The sequence below is a fragment of the Babylonia areolata genome, chromosome 35 (assembly GCF_041734735.1).
Source record: "Babylonia areolata isolate BAREFJ2019XMU chromosome 35, ASM4173473v1, whole genome shotgun sequence".
NCBI lineage: Eukaryota > Metazoa > Mollusca > Gastropoda > Neogastropoda > Buccinidae > Babylonia > Babylonia areolata.
The window spans coordinates 24,208,768-24,232,234 of NC_134910.1; the positions used below are offsets into that span (position 1 = coordinate 24,208,768).

The 23,467-nt window shown below is 42.4% G+C and overlaps 1 protein-coding gene across 1 annotated transcript in view; it reads right to left on the reverse strand.

Annotated features, from left to right (window-relative positions):
- Nucleotides 1–11,625, reverse strand: part of LOC143278032 (uncharacterized) — a 106,104-nt gene extending 94,479 nt beyond the window's left edge. The window contains exons 1-3 of the mRNA XM_076583044.1: nucleotides 11,499–11,625; nucleotides 8,097–8,245; nucleotides 3,406–3,536 (exon numbers count right to left, since the gene is read on the reverse strand). Of these exons, the coding sequence (XP_076439159.1) occupies nucleotides 3,406–3,536; nucleotides 8,097–8,196 (231 nt within the window). The 5' untranslated portion in view covers nucleotides 8,197–8,245; nucleotides 11,499–11,625. The remainder of the gene's footprint in view (nucleotides 1–3,405; nucleotides 3,537–8,096; nucleotides 8,246–11,498) is intronic.
- Between the last annotated feature and the right edge of the window lie 11,842 nt (nucleotides 11,626–23,467).

A 23,467-nucleotide genomic window follows, 5' to 3' on the forward strand; every position in this document is an offset into this window, starting at 1 on the left:
ACACAGACAGCTTTGAGGGGGGCTTGTGCAACCACACACACACACATACACACACACACACACACGCACACACACAATGCCTTGATACAGAAAACCACCCGCCCCTCCATTACACTCTAAAGTGACTGGGGAAAAACCCCAAAGAATTAACAGGTGCACACACACATGCACACACACACACACCACACACACACACATGCACACACACACACACACACATGCACACACACACACACACACACACACACACACACAGAGGAACAGACCGGTCTGTGCCACCATCACACAGCCCCCTCTCCACAGAAGACCCCGGGGATCCCACACACCACAATACATCCCCCCCCTCCCCCCCACCCCCCTCTCCACAGAAGACCCCGGGGATCCCGCACACCACAATACATCCCCCCCCCCCCCCCCCACCCCCCTCTCCACAGAAGACCCCGGGGATCCCGCACACAACAATACATCCCCCCCCCTCCCCACCACCCCTTGCCCACAGCCCCCTCTCCACAGAAGACCCTGGGGATCCCGCACACCACAATACATCCCCCCCACAGCCCCCTCTCCACAGAAGACCCCGGGGATCCCGCACACCACAATACATCCCCCCCCTCTCCCCCCACAGCCCCCTCTCCACAGAAGACCCCGGGGATCCTGCACACCACAATACATCCCCCCCCTCTCCCCCCCCCACAGCCCCCTCTCCACAGAAGACCCCGGGGATCCTGCACACCACAATACATCCCCCCCCCCCCCCCACAGCCCCCTCTCCACAGAAGACCCCGGGGATCCCACACACCACAATACATCCCCCCCCACAGCCCCCTCTCCACAGAAGACCCCGGGGATCCTGCACACCACAACACATCCTCCCACCCCCCACACCTCCTTGGCAAGGAACAACAGCGCCGGGAAATGCCACAGAGGCGAAAGAGATACTGCGCTGCAGACAGATGACATTTCACAGAGGCCCAGCAGCACCAACCAGCTGCCTGCAAACCAGGTTGGGCAACATGCACACACACACACACACACACACACACACAATGACAGACAGACACACACACATATACACTGAGACACAAACACACACACACACACAGACACGCACACACACACAATGACAGACAGACACACACACATATACACTGAGACACAAACACACACACATACACAGACACACACACATACACAGACACACACATCTATCTATCTATCTGTTAATATAGATATATATCGTTACATACACACACACACACAACTATCTATCTCTCTCTCTATATATAATATTAGAGAGAGAGACACACACACACACAGAGAGAAAGAGCGAGATATTCAAAAACTTTATAACTCAAGGATGAAGATTTTAGGCATTGCCTAGTCTTCCAATCTGTCCTTGTGACCACAAAAACAGTAATGATAAGACACAACAAAAATAACAATGGTAAATACTACTACTACTACCACCACTACTACTACTACTACCACCACCACCACTACTAATGATAATTATAATACTAAGAGAGAGAGACAGGGAGAGAGAGAGAGACACACACACACACACAGGGAGACAAAGAGAGAAAGAGAGAGAGAGAGAGAGAGTACTTCAAACATTTTTGACTCACTTGTGTAAACAAAGTGAGTCTATGTTTTAACCCGGTGTTCGGTTGTCTGTGTGTGTGTGTGTGTGTGTGTGTGTGTCCGTGGTAAACTTTAACACTGACATTTTCCTCTGCAAATACTTTGTCAGTTGACACCAAATTAGGCATAAAAATAGGAAAAATTCAGTTCTTTCCAGTCATCTTGTTTAAAACAATATTGCACCTCTGGGATGGGCACAAAAATTTTTTAAAAATGAAGCCTAATTATATGCAAACTGCATTTACTGTTATATTTATATTTTTTGTATTCTCTAAACTTGGCACTTTGATCTGATATTCTGACAAAACAACAAGAGCAGTCATTAATATCATTTTTTGTTCAAACAGGAACTTCTTTTGCTGAGCATGGAAGGTTTATTTATTTTGCAAACGTTTTGGTGCAGATAGTAAAAGAAGGGAAATTACTCTGTAATTAATGCTAGGGGACTTAATTTGCTTTAATCTGGTCTTTCTCATCTTAAACATTACATTTTTTTTCTTTTCTTTTCTCTTCTCCCAAGCTTATCCATCATATTTAATACAGAGCACTTTTCAACCATTTTTAAAATCTCTTTTTTTCCCTCCTAATGATTCCTTTACAGGATAAAGCATGAAGCACATGTAACACATTCAACATATAAAACATGAACAACAAGAGGCAAGGCCTTCAAGACTCACTTCAAGTGAGTCTTGAAGGCCTTGCCTCTTGTTGTTCATGTTTTATATGTTGAATGTGTTACATGTGCTGTACGGTCCTATCGATTCCATTCACATTCTGTTCATTTTGCACTTTTTTCCCGGGGACCTCTCTTCTCCTGGATTATCAAGGGTCATCAGAAAAACATGCCTGCCTTTTATTCATTTAAAAAAAAACACACACAAAAAAGGTTAATTCAGTAAGGTCCTATTGACCTTACACTGAAATGTGCTGGCTGGTCGAATGCCACAGCTTTTGCTAAACACTATAAGCCATGTGTAGGCCCAACACTCAGCTTATATCACAGATTGACATAAGTTTACATTTGGGCCAACAGCAAAGTGAGCGCTGTATTATCAATAGTTTCTCCAGTCAATCGGAAATCATTTACAGCTTAGTCTTTTGTGAAAGATTATGCCTCTCAAACTAGGAGGCAAAATTGCACTGGCTCTTAGTGCTGCAGCCTTGTGGGCTGGTTGGCTTTTGGGAACCATACCAACGCCAACTGTCCAAAAACCCTTTTGGCCAAGAGAGTGGGGATGTACTTGGGCAAGACACTCTCCACTGTAATCAAATTCTAGGCCCAAATAGTCGGAACAGCAGCTGCCTCCTCTGCTGTTCTGATGGTCATAGTCGGACACGACTGACTATCATAATAATAAGCCATGTGAGGGCCATAGTCCAGGCCTTACCTTGTTCATTCACAGCCAAGCCCTGCAGTACCCTAGCGAGACACAGCGTCTATCTGAGACGTCAACTTGGCTGTGATCACGCAACATTTAACTCTCTCCATACGAACGGCGAAAGAATCGACGTTAACAGCGTTTCACCCCAATTACCAACATCAAAATATTGCAAGCGGAAGGCTCTTATACTGAAGAGGTGAATGTTGACAAAGAATACCACAATTCTGACGACGGAAGCTAAAGGTTTGGTCATTCAGACACCCACTGGACATCCGAGGGTTCTGTGTAGAGGAGAAGAGAGGACCGGCCGTACTGAGTGAGTTAATAAAAGATTTAGAGCACTGCACTATGCTGCGGTGCCACGAGTCAGAGAGTCACCCACCTTTTTGATGTTACCTCCCCTGGTCCCAATGACGGCGCCAACAGCCCTACTGGGGATGGGCAGCTGGATGACGGTCTGTCGAGCTGACGTGCTTACGTCCCCTCGGCCCTGGTCCTGGACCTCGCAGTCATCTGACAAACATCACACACACAAACCTCCCGTGCACTTAACCCCAGCCACCAATGGATTAAAAAAAATAAAAACAATGAACACCACACACACAGGTCTAACTACCATCACCATACATACAGGTCTAACTACCATCACCATACACACAGGTCTAACTACCATCACCATACACAGTCTAACAGGTCTAACTACCATCACCATACATACAGGCCTAACTACCATCATCATACATACAGGTCTAACTACCATCACCATACACACAGGTCTAACTACCATCACCATACATACAGGTCTAACTACCATCACCATACACACAGGTCTAACTACCATCATCATACGTACAGGTCTAACTTCCATCACCATACATACAGGTCTAACTACCATCACCATACATACAGGTCTAACTACCATCACCATACATACAGGTCTAACTACCATCACCATACATACAGGTCTAACTACCATCATCATACATACAGGTCTAACTACCATCACCATACACAGAGGTCTAACAGGTCTAACTACCATCACCATACATACAGGTCTAACTACCATCACCATACACACAGGTCTAACTACCATCACCATACATACAGGTCTAACAACCATCACCATACATACAGGTCTAACTACCATCACCATACATACAGGTCTAACTACCATCATCATACATACAGGTCTACCATCACCATACACACAGGTCTAACTACCATCACCATACACAGAGGTCTAACAGGTCTAACTACCATCACCATACATACAGGTCTAACTGCTATCAGAATACATGTACAAACAATATCTAACTACCATCACCATACATACAGGTCTAACTACCATCACCATACATACAGGTCTAACTGCTATCAGAATACATGTACAAACAATATCTAACTACCATCACCATACATACAGGTCTAACTGCTATCAGAATACATGTACAAACAATATCTAACTACCATCACCATACATACAGGTCTAACTGCTATCAGAATACATGTACAAACAATGTCTAACTACCATCACCTTACATACAGGTCTAACTGCTATCAGAATACATGTACAAACAATGTCTAACTACCATCGTCATACATACAGGTCTAACTGCTATCATCATACAATGTCTAACTACCATCACCAAATATACAGGTCTAACTGCTATCATCATACAATGTCTAACTACCATCGTCATACATACAGGCCCTAACTGCTATCATCATACAATGTCTAACTACCATCGTCATACATACAGGTCTAACTGCTATCATCATACAATGTCTAACTACCATTGTCATACATACAGGTCTAACTGCTATCATCATACAATGTCTAACTACCATCGTCATACATACAGGTCTAACTGCTATCATCATACAATGTCTACCATCGTCATACATACAGGTCTAACTGCTATCATCATACAATGTCTAACTACCATCGTCATACATACAGGCCCTAACTGCTATCATCATACAATGTCTAACTACCATCGTCATACATACAGGTCTAACTGCTATCATCATACAATGTCTAACTACCATCGTCATACATACAGGTCTAACTGCTATCATCATACAATGTCTAACTACCATCGTCATACATACAGGTCTAACTGCTATCAGAATACATGTACAAACAATGTCTAACTACCATCACCATACATACAGGTCTAACTGCTATCATCATACAATGTCTAACTACCATCGCCATACATACAGGTCTAACTGCTATCAGAATACATGTACAAACAATGTCTAACTACCATCACCATACATACAGGTCTAACTGCTATCATCATACAATGTCTAACTACCATCGTCATACATACAGGTCTAACTGCTATCATCATACAATGTCTAACTACCATCGTCATACATACAGGTCTAACTGCTATCATCATACAATGTCTAACTACCATCGTCATACATAAAGGTCTAACTGCTATCATCATACAATGTCTAACTACCATCGTCATACATACAGGTCTAACTGCTATCATCATACAATGTCTAACTACCATCGTTATACATACAGGTCTAACTGCTATCATCATACAATGTCTAACTACCATCGTCATACAATGTCTAACTACCATCGTCATACATACAGGTCTAACTACCATCATCATACAATGTCTAACTACCATCATCATACAAACAATGTCTAACTACCATCACCATACATACAGGTCTAACTGCTATCATCATACAATGTCTAACTACCATCGACATACATGCAGGTCTAACTGCTATCAGAATACATGTACAAACAATGTCTAACTACCATCACCATACGTACAGGTCTAACTGCTATCATCATACAATGTCTAACTACCATCGTCATACATACAGGTCTAACTGCTATCATCATACAATGTCTACCTACCATCGTCATACATACAGGTCTAACTGCTATCATCATACAATGTCTAACTACCATTGTCATACATACAGGTCTAACTGCTATCATCATACAATGTCTACCATCGTTATACATACAGGTCTAACTGCTATCATCATACAATGTCTAACTACCATCGTCATACATACAGGCCCTAACTGCTATCATCATACAATGTCTAACTACCATCGTCATACACACAGGTCTAACTGCTATCATCATACAATGTCTAACTACCATCGTCATACATACAGGTCTAACTGCTATCATCATACAATGTCTAACTACCATCGTCATACATACAGGTCTAACTGCTATCAGAATACATGTACAAACAATGTCTAACTACCATCACCATACATACAGGTCTAACTGCTATCATCATACAATGTCTAACTACCATCGCCATACATACAGGTCTAACTGCTATCAGAATACATGTACAAACAATGTCTAACTACCATCGTCATACATACAGGTCTAACTGCTATCATCATACAATGTCTAACTACCATCGTCATACATACAGGTCTAACTGCTATCAGAATACATGTACAAACAATGTCTAACTACCATCACCATACATACAGGTCTAACTGCTATCATCATACAATGTCTAACTACCATCGCCATACATACAGGTCTAACTGCTATCAGAATACATGTACAAACAATGTCTAACTACCATCACCATACATACAGGTCTAACTGCTATCATCATACAATGTCTAACTACCATCGTCATACATACAGGTCTAACTGCTATCATCATACAATGTCTAACTACCATCGTCATACATAAAGGTCTAACTGCTATCATCATACAATGTCTAACTACCATCGTCATACATACAGGTCTAACTGCTATCATCATACAATGTCTAACTACCATCGTCATACATACAGGCCCTAACTGCTATCATCATACAATGTCTAACTACCATCGTCATACATACAGGTCTAACTGCTATCATCATACAATGTCTAACTACCATCGTTATACATACAGGTCTAACTGCTATCATCATACAATGTCTAACTACCATCGTCATACAATGTCTAACTACCATCGTCATACATACAGGTCTAACTATCATCATCATACAATGTCTAACTACCATCATCATACAAACAATGTCTAACTACCATCACCATACATACAGGTCTAACTACCATCATCATACAATGTCTAACTACCATCATCATACAAACAATGTCTAACTACCATCACCATACATACAGGTCTAACTGCTATCATCATACATACAGGTCTAACTACCATCATCATACAATGTCTAACTACCATCATCATACATACAGGTCTAACTACCATCATCATATAATGTCTAACTACCATCATCATACATACAGGTCTAACTACCATCATCATATAATGTCTAACTACCATCATCATATAATGTCTAACTACCATCACCAAACAAACAATGTCTAACTACCATCATCATACATACAGGTCTAACTGCTATCATCATACAATGTCTAACTACCATCATCATACATACAGGTCTAACTGCTATCATCATACAATGTCTAACTACCATCATCATATAATGTCTAACTACCATCATCATACATACAGGTCTAACTACCATCATCATATAATGTCTAACTACCATCATCATATAATGTCTAACTACCATCATCATATAATGTCTAACTACCATCATCATACATACAGGTCTAACTACCATCATCATATAATGTCTAACTACCATCATCATATAATGTCTAACTACCATCATCATACATACAGGTCTAACTACCATCATCATATAATGTCTAACTACCATCATCATATAATGTCTAACTACCATCATCATATATACAGGTCTAACTACCATCATCATATAATGTCTAACTACCATCACCAAACAAACAGTGTCTAACTACCATCGTCTTTGCTGACAATGTCTAACTACCATCACCAAACAAACAATGTCTAACTGCCATCGTCTTTGCTGACAATGTCTAACTACCATCATCAAACAAACAATGTCTAACTTAGTAACTACCATCGTCTTTGCTGACAATGTCTAACTACCATCACCAAACAAACAAAGTCTATCTACCATCGCCATACAATGTCTAACCACCATCGTCATACAAACAATGTCTAACTGGTATCACCATACAAACAATACTACCATCGTCATTGCTGACAAACAACCAGTAGAGGAGGGCAGCCACGGTAGGAAGGGCCACTGCAAGGGCCGCAACTCTGCTGACTATACGCCACTCCATCATCTGCAGAGTTCACTTCTCTTCTTCACGTCATCATCCGTAATTACACAGTCTGAAACATTCACGTCATCACCGTAATTACACAGTCTGAAACGTTAACGTCATCACTGTAATTACAGTCTGAAACACTCACTTAATCACAGTAATTACACAATCTGAAACACTCACTTAATCACAGTAATTACACAATCCCTAAACACTCACTTAATCACAGTAATTACACAATCTGAAACACTCAATCACAGTAATTACACAATCTGAAACACTCACTTAATCACAGTAATTACACAATCTGAAACATTCCATGTACACATGTATATACTACTACTACTACTATTTCTAAGAATTCCACAAAGTTCTGTTAATACTAACTTTGTTATTTAAAAGTTGCACTACTGGTGACAACAGTAGACCTGAAACACATTTGCTTCATAACAAACCCCACTAGTTCCCTCTGTCACCCCCTCCCCCTAGTTCATCTCTACCCTCTATCCCCCACCCCCACCCCCCCTCCAAAAAAACAAAAAAATAGCAACAAACAACCACAAGCATGCTACAGGAAACGTGTCAAGAACCATGCATTTCCAAGGTCTGGCCCAAGGGAGGTAACCCTGTGCCCAATCATACAACAATTTGACGACAGTCCTGACCCAGGAGCTGAAAAATGCAAAAATGAACAGAGCAAGGAGGATGACAACACAGACAATTTTTTTTCTGTTTGTTTTACTTCATCCAAATTTACAATGTGGGAAGCAGTCACATCCTTCTGCTCAACTCTGGACTTGCTTTGAATGAATGATATGTATATCATATAGTGATAAGATAAGATAAGATAAGATAAGAATAACTTTATTATCTCCAACTGGAGAAACTTGGTCAGGTGCATTATCACAACACAGACAAGAAAACAACATGGGGACCATAACTGTAAAAGTCAACAACAGCTTTTACGAATATTACGAAGATACAAATGTAAAAAAAATATCACATACACTGTTTCATACATACATCCATCCATCCACACACTGCAGGTTATTACTAGTATTCTTAATGTAAAAACAGAAAGAATTAAGAAACATTATTTGAATATAATTATAAACATAGCCTACTATACTGCACATTGATTATAATAGACAGATAAGATAAGAAAAAAGATAAATTGCGGAAAACCGCAACCAGATAATCAGCACACACCCGCACCCCCCCACCCCCCCAACCCCCCCCCACACACGGATTACTTGATTAAACAAGAGTAATAAACATATGTTCTCAAATAAAAGCATTTCACATATTCGCTTTTAAAAACATTGCAATTATTACATCGTAATTATTAACAGAAATATATTTAGAATATGGACGTTAGCATCAGACATATTCCATTGTACATTCATCCTGCATATTGCACATTATTCTTCCTACATATTGCACATTCATTATAACCAACTGTCATGTTTTTAAGCTCAGTAAACACACACACACACACACACACACACACACACACACACACAGTGCCTATCCGGAGTCGCAGACCAAGCTCTAAGCACTTTACAAACACATAGTCATTTGCACAACAGGCTGCCCATCTGAGCAGCTGCCACTGGGAGCTCATCATTCATTTCCTGTGTCATTTGATTGGGTTTCAGTCATGCATACAAGCACACTCAAACAGGCAGGTGATATTTTACATGTATGTGTTTTATTTATTTACCCCACCTTGTAGGCAGCAATACTCCGTTTTCAGGGGTGTGTGCATGCTGGGTATGTTCTTGTTTCCATAACCCACCAAATGCTGACATGGATTACAGGATCTTTAACATGCGTATTTGATCTTCTGCCTGCGTATTCACACACACGAAAGGGGAGATTCATGAATTTTTTTTTAATTCTATTATAAATTCTATTTTTTTGTATTGTATTGTATTGTATTGTATTGTATTGTATTGTATTGTATCATTCTTTTTTTTATCACAACAGAATTCCCTGTGTAAAAATTCGGGCTGCTCTCACCAGGGAGAGTGCGTTGCTATACTGAGAGTGCCACACATTTTTTTGGTATTTTTTCCTGCCTACAATTTTTCATTTGTTTCTTCTTTCAAAGTGGACTTTTCTACTTCTAGAGAATTTTAAAACCCTTTTGTTGTCATGGGTTCTTTTACGTGCACTAAGTGCATGCTGCACACAGCACCTCATTTATCATCTCATCCAATTGAATGACTAGTGTCCAGACTACCACTCAAGGTCCAGCAGAGGGGGAGAATATACTGGCGACTGTGCCGGGATGTGAACCAGTGCGCTCAGATTCTCTCGCCTCCTAGGCGGACACGTTACCTCCAGGCCAACACTCCACATATAGATCTATATCACCCCATACAGATTTCTGTTTATCACACCCCATACAGATTTCTCTTGCTCACACCCCCTACAGATTTCTCTTGATCACACCCCATACATATTTCTGTTTATCAATTTCTACAAACACAGTGCTTGATGGATGTCTCGAGATGTGCACAATGTGTATAGGATTTATCTGAACAAAGACTAAAGAGGAAATAGAAACAGAGATAGACAGACTGACAGACAGAGAGGGAGAGGGACAGACAGACAGACAGGGGGAAGGGATGAGTGAAGTACACAGAGACAGACACACTGACAATAGTCACACACCAACACAGTGAAGTACACACAGACAGACACACTGACAACAGTCACACACCAACACAGTGAAGTACACACAGACAGACACACTGACAATAGTCACACACCAACACAGTGAAGTACACACAGACAGACACACTGACAATAGTCACACACCAACACAGTGAAGTACACACAGACAGACACACTGACAATAGTCACACACCAACACAGTGAAGTACACAAAGACATACACAACACAGTGAAGTACACAAAGACAGACACACTGACAACACAGTCACACACCAACACAGTGAAGTGCACACTGACAACACAGTGAAGTGCACATTGACAGACACACTGACAACAGCTCCAGCGACGTAGCCGCACAGTGAGCAACAAACATCCACAGGACGACAAGATAGTTTGAAAAGAAACCTTTTTTTTCTATCTTCTCCCGTGGTTTGGGGAGTGGTTTGCGGGTGGGGAGCGGTTTAATCAGGTCACACAGACATGCAAAACGTCGCCCAGACATCTTGTGTTAATATATATAGACACCAAACCAGACTCCAAACCAGCGGAACAAGTGGACAACAAAATGAACATCTTCCCGAGATAGGCAGCACGAAACAGTTATCAACTCATTGGAGAGCACAATCCGGTTTACTCACCAAGATAAAAACTGCATGGAATGTTGTGTAAACCAAACGTGCCAACAAAATTTCTCTGGTAAAATTAAAACGTTTGGATGGGAATGTGAAACAATACGTCTCTTCCTTTGAAGTGCGCGTGTAAAATATGGGACGTAACTCTAAATCACTCGCGAATCCATCTTTTTACCAACGTTTACTAGCATAACTCTTGGAAGCAAACGAAGCAAACAAGACATTATTGTATTATACAAACAGTTCAATTACGAAAGATCTGTCCGGTTAGAGGTGTGCATTGTAAAGTTAATTAATAATAATATAAAAAAAAACAATCAGGGAAGAGAATGCCGAGTAGAAAGTCACAGCCTTCAGCCTGACAAAGGTGACACATCAGTGCCGGCTGTCCAAACGCCTGAATCACACGTGTGCCTTCAAATCAACATGCCACAACCCTGACAATACAATATACAGTAATCCACATTACCTGTCCGGACAACCCTGACAATACAATATACAGTAATCCACATTACCTGTCTTGACTACCAACAACCCTGACAATACAATATACAATAATCCACATTACCTGTCCGGACAACCCTGACAATACAATATACAATAATCCACATTACCTGTCTTGACTACCAACAACCCTGACAATACAATATACAATAATCCACATTACCTGTCCGGACAACCCTGACAAGACAATATACAATAATCCACATTACCTGTCTTGACTACCAACAACCCTGACAATACAATATACAATAATCCACATTACCTGTCCGGACAACCCTGACAATACAATATACAATAATCCACATTACCTGTCTGAACTACCAACAACCCTGACAATACAATATACAATAATCCACATTACCTGTCTGAACTACCAACAACCCTGACAATACAATATACAATAATCCACATTACCTGTCTGAACTACCAACAACCCTGACAATACAATATACAATAATCCACATTACCTGTCTGGACTATCAACAACCCTCACAGACTATGAACCTCCTGAAAAACAGTTGAAAGTGGGAGGGGGGAAGGGGGTGGGGGGCAGAGTTACATGAGGCAATGCGTAACATCCAGATGCTTTTTTTTTTTTTTAATGTTTACATGGATGTACTACCCTGACATGCAGGTATTAAAGGAAAGAGCGAGCCAGCAGACTTGCTGGTAGAGCCACAACAAGCTGTCTCAGTACAGCTGGGATGATCTGAAATCTGAACAAAAGTAAAAGACTGTCTCAAAAACCGGATATAAAGCCTTAACACTGTTGACAGCTTCACATGACGAACGACAGAGAGAGACCGATTTACTGATGCAAGGGATCTAAGACTTGTAGGAAAAGCATTGTAATATGAATGTGGTTTTCTCCCTTGCATTTGACAAAGGAGTGAATGTCACCACGTCTGTGTCTGTCTGTCTCTCTGTATCAACCTCTGTGTGCCTCTACTTCTGTCTGTACCTCTGTATGTCTGTCTCTCTGTATCAACCTCTGTCTGCCTCTACTTCTGTCTGTACCTCTGTCTGTCTGTCTCTCTGTATCAACCTCTGTGTGCCTCTACTTCTGTCTGTACCTCTGTCTGTCTGTCTCTCTGTATCAACCTCTGTCTGCCTCTACTTCTGTCTGTACCTCTGTCTGTCTGTCTCTCTGTATCAACCTCTGTCTGCCTCTACTTCTGTCTGTACCTCTGTCTGTCTGTCTCTCTGTATCAACCTCTGTGTACCTCTACTTCTGTCTGTACCTCTGTCTGTCTGTCTCTCTGTATCAACCTCTGTCTGCCTCTACTTCTGTCTGTACCTCTGTCTGTCTGTCTCTCTGTATCAACCTCTGTCTGCCTCTACTTCTGTCTGTACCTCTGTCTGTCTGTCTCTCTGTATCAACCTCTGTGTACCTCTACTTCTGTCTGTACCTCTGTCTGTCTGTCTCTCTGTATCAACCTCTGTGTGCCTCTACTTCTGTCTGTACCTCTGTCTGTCTGTCTCTCTGTATCAACCTCTGTCTGCCTCTACTTCTGTCTGTACCTCTGTCTGTCTGTCTCTCTGTATCAACCTCTGTGTACCTCTACTTCTGTCTGTACCTCTGTCTGTCTGTCTCTCTGTATCAACCTCTGTCTGCCTCTACTTCTGTCTGTACCTCTGTCTGTCTGTCTCTCTGTATCAACCTCTGTGTGCCTCTACTTCTGTCTGTACCTCTGTCTGTCTGTCTCTCTGTATCAACCTCTGTCTGCCTCTACTTCTGTCTGTACCTCTGTCTGTCTGTCTCTCTGTATCAACCTCTGTGTGCCTCTACTTCTGTCTGTACCTCTGTCTGTCTGTCTCTCTGTATCAACCTCTGTGCTGCCTCTACTTCTGTCTGTACCTCTGTCTGTCTGTCTCTCTGTATCAACCTCTGTGTGCCTCTACTTCTGTCTGTACCTCTGTCTGTCTGTCTCTCTGTATCAACCTCTGTGTGCCTCTACTTCTGTCTGTACCTCTGTCTGTCTGTCTCTCTGTATCAACCTCTGTCTGCCTCTACTTCTGTCTGTACCTCTGTCTGTCTGTCTCTCTGTATCAACCTCTGTTGCCTCTACTTCTGTCTGTACCTCTGTCTGTCTGTCTCTCTGTATCAACCTCTGTGCTGCCTCTACTTCTGTCTGTACCTCTGTCTGTCTCTGTCTCTGTATGCCTCTGTCTGCCTCTCTCTGTCTGTCCTCTGTCTGTCTGTCTCTCTGTCTCTCCTTGTGCTCTGTCACTTCTGTCTGTACCTCTGTCTGTACCTCTCTCTCTGCCTCTGTTCCTCTCTTCTCTCTGTACCTCTGTCTGTCTGTGTCTGTGCCTCTGTCTGTCTCTTTCTGTCTCTGTCTCTGTGCCTCCGTCTGTCTCTGTCTCTCTGTACCTCTCTGTGTGCCTCTGTCTGTCTCTCTGTATCTCTGTCTGTCTCTCTCTGTCTCTGTCTCTCTGTGCCTTTCTCTGTACTTCTGTCTGTCTCTGTCTCTCTGTGCCTCTGTCTCTCTGTCTCTCTGTGCCTCTCTCTTGTCTTCTGTCCTCTCTGCTGTGCTCTCTGTGGTCTGTCCTCTCTCGTGCCTCTGTCTGTCTCAGTCTCTCTGTGCCTCTCTCTGTGTCTGTCTGTGCCTCTCTGCCTGTACCTCTGTGTATCTCTGTCTCTCTGTGCCTATGTCTGTCTCAGTCTCTACCTCTGGCCGTCTCTGTGCCTCTGTCTGTCTCTGTCTGTACCTCTGTCTGTCTCTGTCTCTCTGTGCCTCTCTGTCTGTACCTCTGTCTGTCTCTGTCTGTATCTCTGTCTGTCTCTCCTTCTTTCCAATTGAAGATAATGTGACACGAACGTCTTAGGAATGTAAGACTACACGTAGCTACCCTGAGACATCCATCATCAGATATTGATGATGTGTCTGTAGCTACCCTGAGTCATCCAGCATCAGATATTGATGATGTGTCTGTAGCTACCCTGAGTCATCCAGCATCAGATATTGATGATGTGTCTGTAGCTACCCTGAGTCATCCATCATCAGATATTGATGATGTGTCTGTAGCTACCCTGAGTCATCCATCATCAGATATTGATGATGTGTCTGTAGCTACCCTGAGTCATCCATCATCAGATATTGATGTTCTGTCTGTAGCTACCCTGAGTCATCCATCATCAGATATTGATGTTCTGTCTGTAGCTACCCTGAGTCATCCATCATCAGATATTGATGATCTGTCTGTAGCTACCCTGAGTCCTCCATCATCAGATATTGATGATGTGTCTGTAGCTACCCTGAGTCCTCCATCATCAGATATTGATGATCTGTCTGTAGCTACCCTGAGTCCTCCATCATCAGATATTGATGATGTGTCTGTAGCTACCCTGAGTCCTCCATCATCAGATATTGATGATGTGTCTGTAGCTACCCTGAGTCCTCCATCATCAGATATTGATGATGTGTCTGTAGCTACCCTGAGTCATCCATCATCAGATATTGATGATGTGTCTGTAGCTACCCTGAGTCATCCATCATCAGATATTGATGATGTGTCTGTAGCTACCCTGAGTCATCCATCATCAGATATTGATGATGTGTCTGTAGCTACCCTGAGTCATCCATCATCAGATATTGATGTTCTGTCTGTAGCTACCCTGAGTCATCCATCATCAGATATTGATGATGTGTCTGTAGCTACCCTGAGTCATCCATCATCAGATATTGATGATGTCTCTGTAGCTACCCTGAGTCATCCAGCATCAGATACTGATGTTCTGTCTGTAGCTACCCTGAGTCATCCATCATCAGATATTGATGATGTGTCTGTAGCTACCCTGAGTCATCCATCATCAGATATTGATGTTCTGTCTGTAGCTACCCTGAGTCCTCCATCATCAGATATTGATGATCTGTCTGTAGCTACCCTGAGTCATCCAGCATCAGATATTGATTACCTGTAGGAATAGTGTAGTAGAAAGGTGAAGATGCTCCTTTGCCAATACAGAGCTCGTGTGGGTCTGAGTTCGGATCCCACTCTCGCTCTTTCTCCTGCGTTTGACTGGAAAGTCGAACTGAGCGTCTATAGTCTTTTGTGTGAGGCCACTTGGCGCACTGAAAAAATAGCCCAAGGCAACGAGAGTGTTGTCTTCTGGCTAAATTCTGATAAGAAATCCACTCGGATTGGTGGACAAATCTCTGTGTGTGTGTGTGTGTGTGTGTGTGTGACTTTTTTCCTTTTCCTGTCATCCTCATCTTATCAATGTTGCTGCTCTTGTTTTTAGAGTTACTAAGTTGTTGCTCACGACTCCAGTGATGTTTTCAGCGTTGATCCTATTCCTGCTATGATGTTTTGATTGTTGCTCTTATTCTTGATGATGAGATGTTTTTGTTGTCACTTTTTTTGTCGTCAATCTAAAGTAAATCGATTTGTGTGACATTTATTTTTCGACAGCAAACTTCAATTGCAATGGTGGCCATTTAGATGTTCGAAATTCGCATCAGTGTGTATGTCTATTGATCTCAAAATGAATGAATTATTGATTGATCAGTCTACCTCTCCCTCTTTCTCTCTGTGTCACACACATGTACACACACATGCATGCACACACACACACGCATGAACACACACACACACACACACACACACACATCCTACTGAAAATCCTACTTAGAATTCACTGTGACGTTAGTACCGAATCCGCGTGTGGAGGTCTGGTGAAACAGTTCTGACGGTCGCTGGAGACATAACGTGCATATTTACCCGTGCAGTCACCCAATGTCTGAAACACAAACTTCCTCACAATTGGTTGTGCTAGTCTGTCAAAGCTTTCTGAGATCCCCTGCTATTTGCGTACAGAAGATACGTTCTCCATTGACTCTTGAATTTTTTATATCTGCTTTTCAGAAGTCACGTGTCAAAAAGGCTGTATGGCCTGATGGGATCAGACGGCTCCCAAAGACATGTGCCTCACAGCTGTGTGCTGTGTTCAGTGACCTGTTCACGTGCGCTCTGGAGGACTGTCATTAAATGACCACCACCTCATTGCCCTGACCCCAACAAAGTATTTTATTGTGTCATGCACAAAGTATTTTATTGTCATGAAATCTGGGAACGCATCATTCTGACACACATTGTCATGCACAAAGTATTTTACTGTCCTGAAATCTGGGAACGCATCATTCTGACACACATTCTGTCATGCACAAAGTATTTTATTTTCATGAAATCTGGGAACGCATCATTCTGACACACTTTCTGTCATGCACAAAGTATTTTACTGTCATGGAATCTGGGAACACATCATTCTGACACACATTCTGTCATGCACAAAGTATTTTAATGTCATGAAATCTGGGAACGCATCATTCTGACACACTTTCTGTCATGCACAAGGTATTTTACTGTCATGAAATATGGGAACGCATCATTCTGACACACTTTCTGTGATGCACAAAGCCTGAACATGGTCATTGCCATTTCATGTAAATATCCAACCACAGTATTGTTGATGTCACACTAACCATTTTGCGCCATGCATACACTCACCCTGATGAACCAGATTCATTTGTCCATATTCCATTCGACTTTTCATTAGCATTCAACACCATTCACACTTCATGGTACGTAACCTTTCATTAAACATCCGTCCAAATCTGGTTTTATGGGTATACAGTTTTCTTGTTTAAAGAACTCAGTCTGTTTTTGACAGTCTCTGTCTTCTGTGAAGACAACCAATGGTGCCCCTCAATGTACAGTCCTGTCACCAGTTCTATTTTTCCTGTACACAAATGACTGCACTAACTCAGACACACCCGTAATCAAGTATTCTGATGACTCAGCCGTTGAAGACCTGTCAAATTCTTATGCTTTTCGATTTGATTGAGTCCAGGAAAGAAATTCCTCCATGTGAAAAGCTAACAACTCATAATGTTCAGAAAACAAAAGAAATTCATTTAATAAAAAAAAAGCCTCTTCTATCTGTCAAGAAGCGATGTTTTAGAAAGTTTTGATTTTGGTGTGTGGTCTTTGCTTCTTTCCAATGTCAACGCAGTGACTAAGTTGTGAGCTGCACGAGAAATTGTGTTAGTTTGTTGAGTGAGTTTAATTCTAAAAAATGATGTCGAATCTTATTTGAAATGGCAGAGCACAGCGTGTTGAGACCATCCGTTGACGGAAGTCATAGCCTCCACCTGTCAAAGTAGAGATTTGCCAGCTGATTCTGTAAGTGAACTTTGAATATATTTGGTGCCATGGATCGCATAAGAAAACGTTTTGTTTTTAAAATGAATTCAATGATTGTATTCAAAGTTCATTATTTCTACATTCGGTTGTTCTTATTTTAAAATTCACCAAAGTCAGAATAAGGAAAAAAATACGTGGTGAATAAAAGTCACTAGATTTCGAGTGATAATTCGGTTTCGAACCCCGCTAGTAATGAAGTTTGACTGGGGCAGAGACAACTTTTGTTGTTTCTCTTTGTCTCAGACCAACTTCTTCTTCTCTCTCCTCCTTCGTACTTTCACCCTTTGAGCGTGGCTTCATTTCCGTCCGCCAGCTGGCCACGTTGCAGAGGACGACCTCCACTCCAGCTAGCATACTCTGGGCGTCTCCAGAGGGCGCAAGGTCTATGACAGAGGTGGATGGTGGTGTTCACTCGGCAGACGTCAACATGATGTGAGGCAATATTTAGCCTAGCCTCTTTGTTGTGGAGACACTTCCCTTAGAAGGAAGGACAAAGAACCTGACAGTGAATTGAGTCTGAAATCATCAGGCTGTGTGTGGCGTGGACAGTTGTAGTGCTCCAAACGAGCCAGAACAGAACTGAACAGTTATATTGTTAGCACTCATATCGGATTTGAATGTGCTACCAGAGTACCTGATGCTTTTTTTTAAATTTTTATTTGTTTATCATTTTGATGTTTTCTTAAAGTGCATGGATGGTGTGTGTACTGTGAATTTATAAAATCTATTCGCGGGACTCTGGTGTCCGATATTTTTCTAGGCCAAGCCTTTGTTGTGCATTTTTTGAGAGGTTGCAGACAACCATTTGTACCTTGTAATGTGAAGATATTAGCGGGTGTGTGGCCCACAGACTGAGAAGTCTGAGTAGGCCTTTAGAAGCCACAACCATTTGTACATTGTAATGTGAAGATATTAGCGGCCACAACCATTTGTACATTGTAATGTGAAGATATTAGGGGGTGTGTGGCCCACAAACTGAGAAGTGTGAGTGGGCCTTTAGAAGCCACAACCATTTGTACCTTGTAATGTGAAGATATTAGGGGGGGTGTGGCCCACAAACTGAGAAGTGTGAGTGGGCCTTTAGAAGCCACAGTCGCGGACTGATGGCTGGGAGGACGTGGGTTCGAATTCCAGCGATTTTTTCGGCCCATGGCCGGCTCCTACCCAGAGTTGAGTGTGCTTAAATGGGAAGACTGGGACCACACAGTCGAGTATCATCCACTTCACGGATGCGTCTCTGGGTTTGTTGCTCTGATTTCCTGACCAACACTGCAAGTGTCTGTATCTCTCAAGCCTGGTTGACGCCGAGATATCATTATGGCGGGCGCGTATAGTAGAGCCTTGTCACGTTGTCCCAAGCCTAAATGGACCTCAGTAGCATCATCATCATCATCCCCCTCCTTGTTCTTCATCATCAGAATGAAAAAGCCCCAAATTATGTGGCCTTTCATGACCTGCTCTCATGCTGACCTGAGTTTCGATACCCCTCCACTTCCGTGCTTGGGGTGAGTCTTGTCAAGGTCTTCAGTGTCGGTGGATTCATGGGGGACTGTCGCCGGAGGGACGTGGTGGCGGTCTCCACGCTGGGGGAGACACTCACTCAGTCTGGCTCCGCGACTGATTATTGTTGTCAGTAGTGGTATCCTAAGTACGTTAAATTAGAACAGGCACTACTGAACACCACCAAAGTGATTCAGCAGCAGTGCAGGGTCTCCTATGGTGTGTGGTCTCCTGGTGACCTAACACCGATGGTTCCCTGTGGACTGCCGGCACTGAGGCTGCGACAGACGAATCTGGGTGTGGCTGTGTATGGGGGACTCGCAATGAGTGGCGTGGGAGTGATGCCACTGAAACGGCGAAGATGAGGGGGCAGAAAAAAAAAAGAAAAGAAAAAAGCTGAAATTTACTTCTAATACAAATTTCATTCACAAACAAAATGTCAGTCTCGCATCCATTGTCTGCAGAAACTCAGACAAATCAAACTCAATTCAAAAGTTGCTTTATTAAAAAATTGAGTATGTGCAGCAAGGTCGTGGGCATGAGACAAGACAGCTGATGTGAACTGTACAATGTTGAGAGTGAAACAGAAAACCATGTCCATTTCAAGCGAGAGCAGCCATAATCACTGTCATTCCTGTCTTAAAGCAAAAGTTTCTGTGTTAACATTATTTTTTTGAATGCAGCTTTTTTTCAAGGTCAATTCAGCTGTTAAACAACAACAATAGATAGTTATGTGACCCCATAAAAGTATGTGGCAGAGTGTATGTGTGCGTGATTGATATATATATATATATATATATATATATATGATAGTCGTGTCCGACTATGACCATCAGAACAGCAGAGGAGGCAACTGTTGTTCCGACTATCTGGGCTAGAATTTGATTACAGTGGAGAGTGTCTTGCCCAAGTACATCCCCACTCTCTCGGCCAAGAGGGTTTCAGGACAGTCGGCGTTGGGATGGTTCCCAAAGGCCAAACAGCCCACAAGGCTGCAGCACTAAGAGCCAGTGCAATTTTGCCTCCTAGTTTGAGAGTCATAGTCCTTCACAAAAGACTAAGCTGTAAATGGTTTCCCATTGACTGGAGAAACCATTGATAATACAGCTCTCACTTTGCTGTTGGCCCAAATGTAAACTTATGTCAGTCTGTGATATAAGCCGAGTGTTGGGCGTGTGTGCGTGATATGACATCTTAATTCAACATTATATTTAACTTCAGAATGCTGTTTTATCTTTAACTGTGACAATTGCATGTCTAAAGCCGTGATGATCTGAGCGCTTTACATTGTTACCTTTCAAGTATACTGTCATTATTGTATACTGGTTTGTTCTATGTCTTTTATGCATACCTGTTGAATGGCTGTGATTCTCGTGTACTGTGTGGTTTTTTTACACTACAAACGAATTTTCTTATCAAGATGATAAAGTGTTCTGTATTCTGTTCTTTATTGCTGCAGTATACAATGCAATTTTAAAAGCAATGTAAAATTTCAGATTCCTTACCAGGTAACTGCTTTAAAGTGTGTGTAAAAAGCACAAAGGTTCCACGTGCAGCATATACTAAGTGTAAATGAATTAACTCATGGCAACAAAAGGGTTGGCCATGGCAAAAACTATGAACAGAAAATCCGTCTTAACAGTAAATCAAATTCACCGACAGACAGAAAAAAATGGGTGGCGCTGTACTCTGGCTACGCGCTCGGCCATCGATTTCGGGTTGGCCTTTTTCATTGGCCAAACCGTGGGATACTCTCAGAGGCGATGGAATATGCCGACGTTAACGAAGAAAGGAGAGACAAGACAAGACAAGACAAGGCACAATTTGTTACTTACGAGGGATAAAGGTAACCCTGATTACAAGGGTTAAACTTAACCCTGTGTAAGAGGGTTAAACATAAACCTGTGAGGCGTTTTGCATACTGCTCTCGCCCTCGAGTAGGGGTGGGTGGTGGTGGAGAGAAATAAGAGAGAGAGCGACAGAGAGAGAGAGAGAGAGAGAGAGAGAGAGAGAGAGAGAGAGAGACAGACAGACAGAGAAATGAACACACATTACAAAAAAAAAAACAAGAAAAAAAAAGATGGCAGATACAGGCAGGCAGACAGACAGACAGACAGACAGACAGTCATTGGGTTTGTCTTCAGGATGTTTCACTCTCCGAGACGTCCAGGTCAACGGTGCTTTCCCCGGTCCGGGAATGGCTCATCTCTGTCCCTTCTCCGGCGGTTTCCGCTTGCGCTCTGGGTTCCGTAGTTATCACGTCTTCCTCGTCACGAGACCTGAGAGAACAGCCCCAATTTAATAATAATAATAATGGATACTTATATAGCACACTATCCAGAAATCTGCTCTAGGTGCTTTACAAAAACGCTTTTGGTAACATAAAACATTACATCTATGTCACATACACACACCAAAATGTGACCACACACACACACACACACACACACACACACACACACACACACCACACACACACACTGCATATATACATTTTAACATACATGTGTATCTAAGAGCTACTCTAACACATACGCACACATAGGCAGGCACAAACTTACATAAACACACGCACACACAATACACATTCATATACATGCATATAGTTATGTACACATGCATATGTATACACACATAGTCAAGCACAGCTAACGCAAAGGAAGTGGACCTGCCACAATGGAACTTATTGCTGAGGGAAAAGGTGAGTTTCGAGACGAGATTTAAAAGATGCGAGGGAATCAGAATGACGGAGGTTATCAGGGAGCTTGTTCCACGTCTTTGGCGATTGAAAAGAAAACGATCTGTGTCCATAGGTCTTACTTCTGACGTGAGGTATCCTGAGAAGTCGAGTATCAGAGGAAGAACGGAGCTGGCGAGACGGGTATATATATGGAGGTGTTCAGAAAGATACTTGGGGCCAGATCCGTTGACTGCAGAAAAGGTCAGAGTGGATAGCTTATAGTCTATTCGATCAGAAACAGGCAACCAGTGGTGAGACTGAAGGAGAGGAAAAACATGGTCAAATTTAGAAGCTCTGCAAATGAGTCTGGCAGCGTTATTCTGAATTCGTTGGAGTCTGTCTAACAGATATTTGGGAAGGCCGGCCAAAAGAGAGTTGCAGTAATCCAATCTTGAGAGAACCAGAGAGCATACAAGTGTCTTGGTTGCATCGGTTGAGAGATAGTGGCGGATAGAGCTGATTCTACGCAGTTCCAAATAGGCAAGTTTACAGATATCCGAAATGTGCTGTTGGAAGGAAAGAGACTGGTCTAGGATTACACCAAGACTGCGAAAAGAAGGAGAAAGTGAAAATGATGTGCTGTGGATCAGAGTCAGGAAAGGAAGGATGTTGACGAAACTTCTTTCACACAGAGAAATATGTTGTGACAATGCAAAGCAATACAATACAATACAAGACATTTCAATACACAAGGAAAAAAAAAGTTAAAACAGCAGGACATGGTCTTATGTCAATGGTGAGCAGCTCTCCCCTCGGGTCATCGATATTTGGCAAAAACCTGTCGTTTTGACAATGGCTTCTTCCCCAAGCAGTCAGTGCCAGAAGTCAGGTACCCGTTCTCACACGGGTGGCGTGAGGAAAACCGGAGTAAAGCGCCTTTTCCAAGGACACAACACTATGCCGAAACAAGGTCTGATCACTGGTCATCACGGGATCCCAGATCCAAAGCTTGATCGATTCTGCTACAGCATACCGTCTGTATGTATCTATCCATATATCTATCTAGATGTGTGTGTGTGTGTGT